General features: G+C 50.0%; 1 protein-coding gene across 1 annotated transcript in view; it reads left to right on the forward strand.

Moving 5' to 3' along the window:
- Positions 1–4,720, forward strand: part of LOC126984166 (uncharacterized) — an 84,197-nt gene extending 79,477 nt beyond the window's left edge. The window contains exon 2 of the mRNA XM_050837578.1: positions 2,475–4,720. Coding sequence (XP_050693535.1) covers positions 2,528–3,133 — 606 coding nt within the window. The 5' untranslated portion in view covers positions 2,475–2,527 and the 3' untranslated portion in view covers positions 3,134–4,720. The remainder of the gene's footprint in view (positions 1–2,474) is intronic.
- Positions 4,721–14,286: the final 9,566 nt, after the last annotated feature.

A 14,286-nucleotide genomic window follows, 5' to 3' on the forward strand; every position in this document is an offset into this window, starting at 1 on the left:
TCCCCCTTCCTATCCCTTCGTCCCCTCTCCTTTCGACTCCTGTTCTTTATTCATTTTCCTCATCTCCCTTTTTCTTTGCGCATTATGTGGAGAGAAGAGAAAAAAAGAGAAGAGAAGAGAAAGGAGAGGAGAGGAGAGAGAGAGAAAGAGAGAACATATAATCAGGCAAATAAATTATCGTTAAGTCTGGGTGGCTGGTGACAGGTTGAAGGTGCGTTCTGTAGGTATGCTCCTCCTTCTCCTCCTCCTCCTCCTCCTCCTCCTCCTCCTCCTCGTGATGGCTGTGTTTAGGTGCTTCTGAAGGGTGTGTCTTTGTGACGAGCAGGACCGACGAGGGGTAACTTGTATAATTATTGGCGGCGTCCCTCCTGCGGCGCTCATGTGTCTGGGCTGTCTTTGTTTTAAGTATGCTCTGACCTCCGATCATTACCATATTTGGATTAACGTTTGGCTCTTCTTCCTCCCCCTTCTCTTCTTACGCCTGTATCTTCTTCTTTTTTTGTACTTTTCTAACTCCTCTTCCAGACTTTTTTTTATTGTTATGCTTCCTCCTCCTCCTCTCTCTTCTTGGCTCCTTTTTTCTTCTTCCTCCTCTTCGCTCTCTTTCCTCTGTTCCTATAGTTCTTCAATTCCTTCTTCTCCTCTTCTTCCATTTTCTTTCTTTGTTATGCTTCTTTCTTCTCTCTCTCTCTCTCTCTCTCTCTCTCTCTCTCTCTCTCTCTCTCTCTCTCTCTCTCTCTCTCTCTCTCTCTCTCTCTCTCTCTCTCTCTCTCTCTCTCTCTCTCTCTCTCTCTCTCTCTCCCTTAACTCCTCTTCTTCCTCCTCTTACTTCTTCTCTTCCTGTACTTCGCCAACTCCTCCTCCTCCTCCATCTTCTTTTCTTGTTAAGCTTCTTCCCACTCTCTCTTGATAAACTCCCCCGCAGATGTTAACCTTTATAACACCAGAAGCTGCCATTATCCCGTGGCTGCCGTGCCCGGCGTGGAGGGGCGGGCCGCCGCTCAAACTAACACGTTAATGTATGCAAAATTATGATCGCAAATTATACCATCGCGAGAAATTACAATCTCCCCACAGAGGCTGCGTCTGGCTAGGTTTCCCCCCTCCTCTTCCCTCTCTCCTTCCTCCCACCTCTCCTCCCCTTTGTCTTCCCTCTCCCTCTCCTCCTCTTCCATATGGTAGGTTGGGGTCTTCCTGTAGAATAGATATATAATCTGCGAGTTTCCATCCTTTTTTTTTTTTTTCGTTATGGTGAGTTTTCCATCATGAACGCTCGCTAAATGTCCCTGTTATTTCTTCAGGAGCTCCTTCGTGTGTGTCTCAAGGCGTCTCACTCCCCAGGTGGCGTTAGAGGGAAGGGAAGACTGAGAACAGGGCCGGGGATCGTCACCGCCGCGCCATTATTCAATTATGGTGGAGCCTTGCTACTGGAAACACCTAGCAGGGCGCGCCGAGTACGGGCTGCCCGGGCCGGAGCCGACAGGAGGAATACTAGTAGCTGGCCGTGTATGGCGTAATGGGAAGGGTCGATTAAGTACTATCATTAGGTGTTCGCCCGTGCAATTCGAGGGAGCGTTGGGCAGCAGGCACGGTTGAAGGAGAGGGGGAGGGGAGGGGATGAGTAGCTCCATAGTGGGTGTCGAGGCGGCGGGCGGCTGGGAGGGCAGAGTCAAGGCCTTGCAGAGTCTCGCCACCTCCATGTGTCACCCGGCAGCCCGCAGCCCACGGCCCAGACCTCACGTGCCGCCGCCGCCACCGTCACGGCGTGGTCGCATCTGCAACGCGATGGGCTATTTTCACATTATGCGTTTAAGCGGAGCGGCGGGGTAGGATGTGGCTAATTATCCAGACTCTTTATTAATTACGGCAAATTGAGACAGCGGGCATTATCCAGGCCAGATGCGGATGTGGAGGTGAAAAGAATGGCGTCCCAGCAGCACTCTAGGGGCGGCTCGCCGTTGCGGGAACCCGTTGTGCTGAGCCGTAAGGACACGAGAAAAATGCCCGTGTGAGTGAGGCGGTCACCGGCGAGCTACTGTGCACCGACACCACGCAGCTGCACCGCTCCCGAGGCACCTCATTGTACCGGTGACGCAGGAAGTCGTTCGCACGCCGCCCCAGTTTCCTAACGAGGCCGTACATGCGCTCATTAGGTCAGTTATAATTGCCTGCCACTGTCAACCCAACGTGCAGCTTCACTCTCAAGCGTCACTCTGTTTCCGAGTCTCGTGTCAGTGCTGTGCGTCTGTCGTCCCGCGTGCCCCGTGTGCTGTCTCGCCGCACGGTTCGGGGGCGTCGGCACACTCACCTCCTTTCTATAACTTTCTTTCATTATGTGAATTGGCATTAAGATTTATTAATTTACTTCGTGTCATCATTTTTGACGTGTCTATAGTTTATTTATATTTGGCATGTCTTTTATGTTTATCAGTAACGCTATGAGTATATTAATTTTTTTCCTCTTTCTTCCTCAGGTAACAGCAGCAGCAGTAGTGGCGGCGGCGGTGGAGGGGACGCGGGCGGAGCCATGAGCAGTGGCGGCATGGGCGGCGCAGGATTCGAGCAGGTGCCAAACGGACCATTCGGGGGTGGCACCCCCCTTTCCATGCTGCAGCTGCCGCCCACCGCCCACGCCGAGCTCAACGCTCACCTCAACTCCCCTGGCTCTTCCGGAGCGAGTTTCACCCTGGACGGCGGGAGGGCGACCGAGGCCGGCGAGGCTGCCGAGCACACGGAGGGGGAGGTGGGCTGGGTGTGCAAGACCTGCCGCCTCGTCTTCCCGTCTCCCCCTCTCCTGGCCGCCCATCAGCGCGCCCTCGATCACTCACGCGGAGTCCTCAGGCTGACGCAGTTGCTCTACGCCTGCACCACTTGTCGCCACCACGCAGCCACACAGGTGGAGTTCCGACGCCACCTGGAAAGCGAGCAGCACCGTGCTGCCATTACCCCTGCCGTGCCCAGCGGCGGCGGCGGGGTTGGTGGCGGCGTGGTGGAAGACGCGGAGGTTGCGGCGGTGGTGCGGCAAATCACGGCCCTGGCCCAGGCGGCGCACCCCGGCACGGACACCAACGCCAACATCAACAAAGACAGCGCCGCCCCGATGCCAGGGCCCCAGCCGGCCCCCAGCCAATAAGGATGGGGTCACCGGGGCTTACCTGGCCCCTGGCTCCCTCCCAGTGACCCGCGCGGCACCCGAGCCACCCAGGCGGGTCTCCTCGGTACCCTCGCAGGTCGGGCTTCATGCCCAGCCTACTTAACGCCTCGCAGAAAACGCCCCGCGGCGGCGCCCCACAAACTGTGTTGTGTGTCGTTGTGGCCTCGCCGCTGCTGTGTCCGTGTAGACGTCGTGTTGTAGCTAGCGGCCACCAGGCGCCGCGCCGCCCCGCCTCGCTCACGCCCCCCTCGCCACCACGGCTACATATTCACGCTATAGCTCCAAGGGTCTCACAAGACTGCCCACACCGACTGTGTAAGTCATGGGCATGCTGGTAGCGCGTGGTGGCCATGGCCGGCGTGGGAGGGGGCGAGGCACTGGTTCTTACAATCATTGGTCCTGTGGGTAATGGTTCCTACGTAGGTTTATTGTGGCCAGTACTATGTTCCTGTAGCGATAGTGTGACCCCGCGCTGCCCGGGTCATGGGTCGCTTCTTGACGTTTCCTCCGGCGACACCGGCGGCGTCCCCAGTTCCTCACCTCCCACAGTGTACAACAACCGGCGGAGGACTTACACTTGTCAAAGTGATAATCCTGAAACCTTAGAATAAGGAAACCTCGCAAGATAATTCAAGTGTGTAACCCCAGACATCTGCAAGTAGTCTTTCCCTCGAGGGGAAGTACAGTATATACTAAGTAATTTTGATGCAACAATTACGAGACTTTTTCTCCTCATGTTCCACATGTACATGCAAGCCGTCAGTGTGTACTTGAAGGTTCACTAAGTACACAGTGACGTACGTTCACCCGAGTTCTGTAGCGATACACAGCGATGGTGTCAGCGAACGGGAACTTAGTTTTATTTCACTCAAACAATTTCAACTCCTTTTCACAAGACGTAGACTGATCCTTCTGGAGGCTCTGCACAAGGCTGAGATCCGCTGACAACATCATTGCGGCTGCTGAACGGCTTGAGACAGCTTGGAGAAAGAGCTGAGACGAGGAAGCACAACCAGGAGACCGGCTCATCCCTCGTCCAGTTGCTGGGCACCTTGGCTCCCCCAGGCCCGCGCCGCCACAGTCGCCTCACAACACTTCCTTCGCTGCTTATCAAACATTATCGATATCAAGCATTCAGCTGCTGTGGAATGAAAAACAAATACACAGTTGCTACCTAAAGTTTAATTCATCAAGAAAAAAAAGATGCTTTTAATTCCAAACTAGTTTATTTATTGCATATTTGACATGGCAGCTGGAAAACGTAATTCTAAAAATATGAATGCTGAGACTTTGTAATTACTAAATAGTTTTAATGTCTTCATATTGGCAACTATGTCATTTGATATTTAACACATTTCAACTTCTTCAAAAAGTAAATATTAGCCACACTGGAATGATCAAGATAGCAGGGAAGAGGTCAGCGTGTTGACCTCAAGGCTGACTGTCGGCGGCAAGGGTCGCGGCGGATTTCCTGTGGTACTACGAGTGTGTGCTATTGTTGTGATGGTTGGCATAAGACAGAGAGCCCCGGACGCCGACACCCTCCCCGCCCCGCCCCGCCCCGCCATTGACAAACTACCTCTCAGTTGTTAAGCATCCTCACTCCGGTTCCATAGTTCCTATCTCATTGGGTGCGCGCGCGCGTCAGTATGGTAGTGGTGGTGGCTCTCGGCGAGGCCATTGGGGTAGCAGAAAGGGAGTAGCAATTCAGGGTCAGGTCCGTCAGGGCGAGGAGGCGGCCCAGGGCAGGAGCAGGCGGAATCAGTGTCACCAGATGCGGCACTCAGCCTCCCCCGCCGCTGTGGTCGCCTCTCAGCCTAGGATTAAGGTCTATTTTTACTCAGTTTTCCTAAACACACCTTAGAGCTGTGACGTTTATCATAAGGAGCTTCGTTAGAATCAAATCCTGGGTGTGTGCAGGGTGCCAGGAACCCCGCGGCCCGGGTGTGTGGAGCTGCTGAGCCTCGAGAAGGGTGTGTGTGCTTTATGAAGGGATGGTTATAACCTTTGTGTATGTAAAAAGCTATTTTAATTAGTGCATTGGCAATCCTGTGTAATGCCATCATTGACTATCAAGTAACCAGAAAAGGGAGTATGATATAAAGATGTTTGTCCCGGCAGTGTCGCGGCGTGGGCAGCACCACACCGCGGGCCGCGGCGTTCCGCCCTCACCTCCGACAGGTTCTCAGATCATCTCAGCGCCGGGAAGGTCCGCGCCGAGCGCTGGGCACCTGCGGGCACCCCCCGACCTCGTTCTTTGTGACGTCAAAGACACACCAAACGTCCTAGTTTTATCCTTGAAGTGAATGGAGAAGAATTGTACTATTAATTTTTCTTTATGTCCAACTTAAGTTTTTTCACCAGTAAAATTGAAAAAATACATTTTTAATTCTCGCATTTGAGCGTATCACTCAGAGCCATAGTAAATCATACAAGGAGAAAATTGGAAAAGCGTTTGGGGCATTTTAGTCAAGTGGCGGTGTGTCTGCGGGGATCCTGGTGCCCGCGGGGGCGTCACTGCTCGGCGTGGTGCTCCTGGTGAGGGCTGTCGTCCACTTACCAGCGCGGGCGGCGGCGGTGCGGCGATGGGGGCGTCGGGGCTGGAGTTCCCGTGTTCAGGCGGGGCGGCCGGCCACTCGCCCCGCGGCGGTGTGGTTCAGGTCGTCGCCACCCACCTGTAGGCTAGCTAGAATAAGCTTATATTCGATATACTATCAGTAATGATCAACATTTGCTGTCCGTTCTTTCTTCGTATTGTAGCGTAACGGGAGAGTTAGGTCGCTGGAGGTCACACGAATCTTTAGTTTCGTTTTGGGTGTAGTCGACGCTCGACACGTGAGCTTTGTAGGCAAGCGTATCAGGTCGGTGATTTCCTTACTAACAGTTCTTGACTCCCTAGCATGTTAAGGTGGCACTTGCCGGCGGCTGTCCTCCGCGGCCGTCAGCGGCGCCCAGAAGGGACCGCTGACTCCCGCCGGTGCTGCCTTTGATAAGTAGAGGGTCGGGGCTGACGCAGCAATCTTGCCAGACCAGCCGAAGTATTAACGCGTTGCCGAAGCCAACCAATGTTACTGTTCCGGGTTTTACTGTAAGCAGCGGGTCGTCCGGCAGCGTCGCCCACCAGGTGGTCATCTCCCAGCGTTGCCGTTTTATAGTTCCTGTGAGCAAGGTAGAAAGTTCCTCTTAAGAATACTATAAAGATTCAGAGTTCCGTGCCCAATCTTTATAAATTAATAAATAATTTACCTGACAAACTATTCAATGAAGATATGCAAATCAAAGCTCATATTTTTGTGCCAAACTGGCATTTAAAATAAGCGAGAGCGGGAAAATGCAAAGGGTTTCATGTTCCTTATTAAAATACATATCAAACAAGCACCGGTATATTTTCTACGGCCGTCTGTCTAGTGTATACTTGAGCATAGTACAAGCACGTCCTTGGTGTTTCAAACAAGCACTTCTGGTGTGGTCCAGCACTGTTTCAACACCGTCATCACTATGCACGGCGCCGGAGGGCGGCCGCGGAGCGCGAGACAAGTTCCTACACACCCACTCTGTGATCACTGCTTTGCCGACCCTTGAGGCAACGTTCCTGTGACCGTAAAGTTTCGCTCCTCGACTGTCACAAATGTTGCTGGGGCCGAGATTGGCTTGAACCCTCAGAGAGGTGCTCTGAAGTCCGATTATACCACCACCAACACCCCACCCCCCGGGCCGCCACGCCCACCAGCAGAGCGCGCGGCGGCAGTGGACGAGACAGTCCGGCATGGATTGTGCAAAGGAGACAAGGAAAATAACACAAAAGAATATAAGTAACATAATAAAAGGGAGTGACAGCCGTTGTCCTTCCTTGAACTCGGTATTGTTCAGTTAATTCTTACAAATGTACTGACAAATTGATGTATTGTGTATGAGTGTCCTAAATAATAGTGCATAGTTATCACCTTTTATTTCCGCATATTTTCACCATTGGCTTTTTTTATAGAGTCTCTATAAAACGATCAAATTCCGCTAAACACATCTAACTCTGCTGCGTGGCCTGGCGGTCCGCGGGGGTCTGTTCGGTCCCCCGGTCCTGGCCTCCTCGTCCGGGCCATCGTATGGTTAGTGATTCGTTTTTTGGATAAGTTCACCTGAGCTGGGAGATTGACCACCTTGTCGTGTGTTGGGCTGCCCTGGCCGGACCCACGTCGGCAGGGGAAAGGAAGTTAGCTCTACTTAGGCTGACAAGCACTATTGTTTCCGAGTATAGTTCTGAGTATTGACTTTTTTCATGAATGTACTCACGATCTCAAAATCTCTGATATAAACACCAGAATTGTTGAATATGTTTTTATGCTCGTCGTTCTCGGAGCATGTCCATGTGGAGAACTCTTTCAAAGGTTCCTGAAGTTTTGTTCCTAATTGACTACAAACAGAATTTACGATGTTAAGCAAAATGAAGAGCTATGTGTTCCTACAATCCTAGTAATGGCGTGTGTTGTCGGCTCGGGGTGAAGATTGGCGTGACGCAGAGGTTGTGTAAGAGGAGTTCATGTTTCTAATGTGTTTGTATTAAGGGAACAAGAGTGAGAAAGGAACTGCTTGTCTGTGTGTCCTGAGGCTCGGCGAGAGACTAGTCTTTTGTGGGGCCATGTTAAGTGCCCGAGAAGTTGGATTGCAGCTCTTGTAACCTGAGAGTGTAAGAGTCAGAGCCGCCTGCACGCCCATCACAGACACACAGACAAGCATGCAGAAGAGCCAGACCCTTCCCCACCCTCAACACCCCTCACCCCCCGTGGGCATGGATGTCTCGAGGGGAGGGAGGCGAGGGGAGGGAAGGGCTGGCTGAGGGTCGAGGGAGGGCGACGGTATAATGTTCCTTGTACGAGTACGTGAAGAAAGTTTGTTTTATGTGAGGAAAAGTTAGTTCGAGGGAAAATTTTAAATGCAATTACATATCGTTCTATACGCTGTTCCATAGCAGAGATAGTTTATTTTTTCGTCATTGCAGCCAAAACACTGTGTAAAAGATTTGATGGACACAAGTAGCCATAAGAAGTTAGTTTAGTTTCTTTCCTTTCGATATATGTTTAATGAGAGGAATGAGTGACCCGCCCGACGCCCTGACCTGAGGGTGAGGGGGCCGGGCGGGACGCATCCCTCCCCCCGTGACCTGAGTGTTGGCCTGCGGGAGTCGAGACAAAAGGTCAAGCTTATGGGAAACTTCTGCTGACCTGATTTGAAGAAATGAATGTCCTGAAGCAGCACTCTGAGTCCGGACTGACCACTCCTGCCACCACCGACGGAATTTACTTATTTTTTGACACTGTCGAGAACCAATGTTGTTTTCTGTCTCCAAGGCGGCCGAGCTGTTATTCGTAGTTTCTGAAGGGAAGAATATCATGGTGGTGACCTCGGCTAACGTGTGAGGCGAAGGTTGTAAGCAGAATTCCACATCGTCATTATTTTTCCTTCTTGTCCACTTACTCGTTCTTTGAATACATAAACAGTAAATAACATTTTTTAATTGCTTGATTGGTTGAAAGAAGGAAAAGTATGAGTTCTTTAAATACATAAACAGTTAATAGCGTTCTTTAATTGTTTGATTGGTTGAAAGAAGGAAAAGTATGAATTCTACCAATGAAAATCAGCTGCGACTTTTCTTGTTATTTCTCTTTCTATTTGAGAATATCCTTTCTCACGCCAAGACGGTGCTGCTGCCAGGGGATCCGAAGGCAACGTCGGCACATGACCAACTAAAACATTCATAGAGTTGAATTCCTAACTCAAAACAGATCGGTTGTTTTACGCCTCGGTTTTCACCTCCACGAGCCGAGCAGTTCAACATATCAGTAGCCGAGAGCTGCGCCGCGCCGAGTCCGTACTGCACCCCTCGCGTATTGTTTGTAAAATTAACGGTAACTAATTTGTTTCCGGAACCTCCAGACCTCTCGCAACCATAGTCACGTTGTTTTAACAGGTGAGGAGCCGGGTAAAAGGCAAAACTGAAAATAAAAAATAAAAACGGCCTGGCCACCCTGCTCCTCCCTCGCCCCGTAAGATTACAGTAGATGATGCCAAAGAGTTATCATTTTCTTGGAGAGGTACCTTGCCCCCCCCACCCCCGCCCTCTCGAAATCACTTGGCTGGAATATGAAAAGGAAATGAGTTTATAGTTATTATCATCATCGTTTTCGGGTGGTAGTCGCTGCGTGGAGGTCTTGCAGGGAGTTTCTGTAGCATGTCCTGCAATCCCTCCGTCTCTCCTCCCCTCCTAGACAAGAGCAGCTGTCTCCCGCGAGGTTCACATCGAAACATTCTCGAATTTTAATATTTTGACGTTTCTAACTCGAAATTAAGGTTAAGCCAGTGTGATCCTTGATGGGAGGTTTTTATGGCATTAAACACTTTTATGCTCCTTCGTTTTCTAATAATACTCTGTTCATTTTCAAATACAAGTAAAAATGTGACCTGAAGACGTCCAAGCGATGTAACTCCCCCCCTCTAGGGCTTGTGAGCGCGGGAGAAGCACAGCATCATGGAAAGGCTCGGGGGATGTCCAGCCGATCTCTCCGTCTCCTCCTCGTTCCTCTCGCCTGTCACTGGTTACACTCGTTTTCCTCCTCGGAGCTGTTCGGACTAAGGCTTCTCGTCCTTCACCAACGCTGGAAAACTCGGCCTTAACGTAGTTCTCTCAGAAGCTCAAACTGGGGTGTCGCGTCGAGTAGGATCTGGGGTTCCAAGAGCTTATTAGCATAGATAAGAAAGAAAACCCTAAATGTTCGTGTGCGCAATTTGTTTTTACAGGGGGGTTCAAAAGGAGTGATAAAGGCTCTCTGCCAGTCCCTGTAAGGTTGAGTTCCTGGATGTTGTTACCTATGAATATGATCCTTAGTAACTCTGTTAGCTAGTCTCCTCACACCCTCGCCCTCTTCGGCTATTTATGAAATTAATATATATAAAAAAAATAAAGCTTGATTATGCTGAAGTACTTTTCACTGTTCGTCATTCGGAATAAAATTAGATACTATCATTAAGACCTTTATCTCTGCATGACTCATTAATTTCGATGATAATCACTCTTCAGATCATGTACGAGTTCAAGGAAAAAAAATGAGATCACAAAAAAATATCCTCTTCGCTCACTCTCAAACTTCTTACATTTCGTCACTATTAGCGAGTCTGCGATAGATAGATCCTTTGGTTTTCAATGTCCGAATTACCTAAGCAATCAACTTCCTCCACCTGGCAAGCTTGATTAGTCTCCGTAGGTACTGAGATAGGCGTGAGTTGAGGGCTTCTGGTCGCGTGGTGGAGGCTGCTGTGTGCGGTGGCGGCGGCGCACGAGCAAGACATTTACACAACTTCATCAAATCATAAGCAAGCGGCTTTTCCGACATACAGCCTCCTCGTTCCTTCAGACAGGCCGTTAATAAAGTCAGCTGTAGTATGTAATATATTTTTGCAGATCTTCTTTTCTCGTAACACCAAACATATACATATTATTTACAGTTCAAAGAAGCAACGAATGAAATATGTCCAGAAATTAAGTAACGTTCCCTCGTTGTATCAGCAGAATTAACCCGTTGGATAGCGCTCGAAAATATTGAAAAAAATAGAGATATAACACTTAAATATAGGAATGATCAATATCCCTTCACTTGAAGATCAGAGAGAAATTGCTGCACAATAAAACCAAGCCACAAGAGAGATTCAGCTTGTCTCCGGCCGATCAAGAAACCTATTTACAGTTCAGCGTTTGAAGATCAATAGACATTCTTTAAAGACCGGAACGAGGAGAGGAAAGAAAAGGGAAATTGCATTGCGGAGGGAGACAATGTTTGCGTTTATTGACACAAGAGTTACGTCCTGACTTATCGGAGGCACCTGTAACTTTGTTCTCTGACGGAGGCACCGCAAGACCTGGGTGTTGGTGCCGCCTGGGCGATGTTCGCTGCTCGTCTTTCACCTTTTCATCACTTATCTCGTTTCTCCGCACCAAGAGCTTAATAATGCATTAAAATATATATACGTAAAAGGTGTGCCAGCTAAGAGCGACGGTTGATGACGTTTGCAGCAATGGACTTGATTCCGTGGAAAGTTTAGAAGAAAGGAAATGCCGCGTCTGGTTCATTGCAGTTGTCTGGAGGTACCGCGCTGGCCCTTGACGGCGCAGGTGACCTCAGGTGGAGGTCACATGCAAGGTGAGAGTCTCGCTGTCCACCTACCAGAAGCCCTGCACCTTAGTGACCTGGCCTACTGATAACACTGATAACATTAGGTTGTTGACGATAAGAGAAAGGGCTTCTACCTCACAACAAGTTCCTAGGATTGAGCAGGGGCGGTATATAAATATATATACATAAACATATATATAGGGAGAGTGACGCTGAGGGCAGGTGGGAGCCCCGTGCCGGACCCCCGGACCCCCGCCCCCGAGGATGCCAGGGCTGAGTGGGCGTCCGGGGCTCCCCGCAGGCCGGCTCACACCTGCTGTGTTTTTTTAGTCACGTAGAGGTGTTTCCCCAAACGGCACTATATCTGTGTGTAGCAGTGATGACTATTGTGTCCTAGATCACAGTACTGTAGATGCGCGGCGGCGGCGAGCGACTCGGGGCCAAGGGGCGGCGCCGGCGGCCCTGCCCCTGGACCCGCTCATCCCCTGGGTGGGAGGCGGGGCCGGCCGGCGCAGGGCTCGCAGCTCCTCGTCGCTCACCCCGCCGCGGTTTGATACTTTCCATCACCCACCAGCGGCGTCAGGGAGCTCCAGCTTTCTGATTGGCGGCTGCTTCGGGGATATCAGGAAAGACATCACGTTCGCCTGACGTCAGACATCCTAGTGACGCGTTGCGCTCTACTCTTGATTGTCTGGAGCTCCTGACGCACGCACGGTCTTTCCTGCCCCCAACCCCCACCCCCACCCCCACCCCTGACGACGGCCCGCCCGCCTGTCACAGAGGCTGACAGTCGGTGGTCGCCCTCAGCCCAAGGTGAGGCCCCTTCAGGTGACCCTCACGCGTTATGTTTGGTTCTGTTGATTTCTGGCTCGTCTGTACAGGTCTCACACTCCTCTCATGTTGTCTTGGTTTGAACCGTTCAGTGCGTCCCGTTTGGTTCTTGTATTCACACAGACCCATCAGAGCCCCTCCCCTTCCCCCACCCCCCCTCCCACTCTCCTCTCAACAACCCCGCTTTCCCATTTTCTAATACGAGTAAACATGGGCGACGGAGCAAGTCTTATCCTCCCCCCGTAGGTGTAGATGTTATTTTATACATATTGTGCAGTTCTATTTTGGTATATATAAGTTATATTTAGGTTTTTCTAATCCTTCTCCGTGTAGCCTGCTTATGCCGATCAATAAAGATGTGAGAGAATCAGAACTCAAGGCTTTTCCTTTCGTCCCACGTTGTTGTACATCTTAATTTTTATTGTTCTTTAAAGTTGAAATTACTTACTAATGTTGTGCCTACAGTGGACATAGGTAAGTTTTTTGCACGTAAGTAAAAATATAAATTAAGTATTTCAAAAATATATATTGTAGGTATTTAAAGCATCATCCATTTATGAAACAAACGTTAAACTGTGTGTATGTTAAGGGAGGTATGTGTGTGCGTGTGTATGCAGTTTATTCACGGTCTGATCACATGCTGGACTCGTGATTGCCAGTCAGTACCCTCCCAGAGACAGCTTTGGAGTGTGTGTGTGTGTGTGTGTGTGTGTGTGTGTGTGTGTGTGTGTGTGCCCTGAGCTCCTGTCAGTGGCGGGGTGTTTACCTGGACGCTTTGACGCTGACGGCGGCGGAGGAGGAGAGGAGCTGAGTCGCCTTTGACACGCCCTTCACGAGCCGTCTTCACTCTGCTTCCCAACCTTTAACATTGAATATCTCTCATCTCCTTTGCCTCCCCGCCGCCTCCAGCACCTTCCCCAGCATCCTCGGAGTCTGAATGCCACTCCCCCTCCCCGCGCCGCCTCCTCCCCGATATATACTTGCAACACTCCCCCTGCCTTCACTCATCCCGCCTCACACGTGTCCCTTCTGTCCTCCTTCCGCCTCTCTGCGCCTCTCCGCCCTCTTTTGAACGTTATTTGTATAGCGCCACTCATCCCCGGACGGGCGGCACACACGCTCTCTACATGTACGTAATACTCAGAACCAGGCGTAATCGGAAAACATAAATATTGGGTTGCTGTTTTTCTTCTCAATACAATATAGAAAATGTACAATTATATCACCAATAACCAAATGAATAGAAGGGAAAAAGTAGAAATAAGGCGGTAAAGGGAAATAAATACAACAGAGAAGTAAGGATACCAGGAAAATGTTGGCGTTTGGGGACGTGACACAGGAGATGCTTGGAGAACGTTACAACACGAGAAAGACAAACAGGAGGAGAAGGAGAAACAGCAACTCAGGAACACGGAGAACAGTAACAGAAAACCAGCATTCTCACGATATTAAAACATGATCGTCAGAGGTTTCAAAGCATTTAGGGAACCTCAATTTAAGCATAATATTGATGGCATTCAGTTTACCAATACGTGTTCTTGTGAAATAGGATTGCCGGGGGTCTCAGTGTGTCAAGACGTGTCAAGACGGCGTCCAGGTCTTACAGAAACGGCGAATCTTTACAAAGTGTTCAAAAGGGACGATGAGGAGAGAGAGAGAGAGAGAGAGAGAGAGAGAGAGAGAGAGAGAGAGAGAGAGAGAGAGAGAGAGAGAGAGAGAGAGAGAGAGAGAGAGAGAGAGAGAGAGAGAGAGAGAGAGAGAGAGAGAGAGAGAGAGAGATGAGATGAGAAAAAGTAAGGATGTAATATTTGCCTGATTTAAATTGGGCCAAAAATCTAACACTGAGAGAACGATAATTTTTTTTTTGCATCATGAATTGTTTAGCATTTTTTGAGTCTCAACTTTTCCTCATTGTTTTGCTCTGCTTCCCTGTATGAAATAAAAAAGACAAAGGACAAAGGCAAGATACATATTACAGAGGCTTCAGATATTTTGTTTACACGGAATCGCAAAGAGAAGCCAAGATCAACTCCTCCACAGAACTTGAGTGGGAAAAGGAGAATCGGAGGTGCTTTCTTATGGACCAAACTTTTGCACTTCTCTCCCTCTCTCTCTCTCTCCCTCCCTCCCATACCTTCCCTC

Source organism: Eriocheir sinensis, chromosome 56, assembly GCF_024679095.1.
Source record: "Eriocheir sinensis breed Jianghai 21 chromosome 56, ASM2467909v1, whole genome shotgun sequence".
NCBI lineage: Eukaryota > Metazoa > Arthropoda > Malacostraca > Decapoda > Varunidae > Eriocheir > Eriocheir sinensis.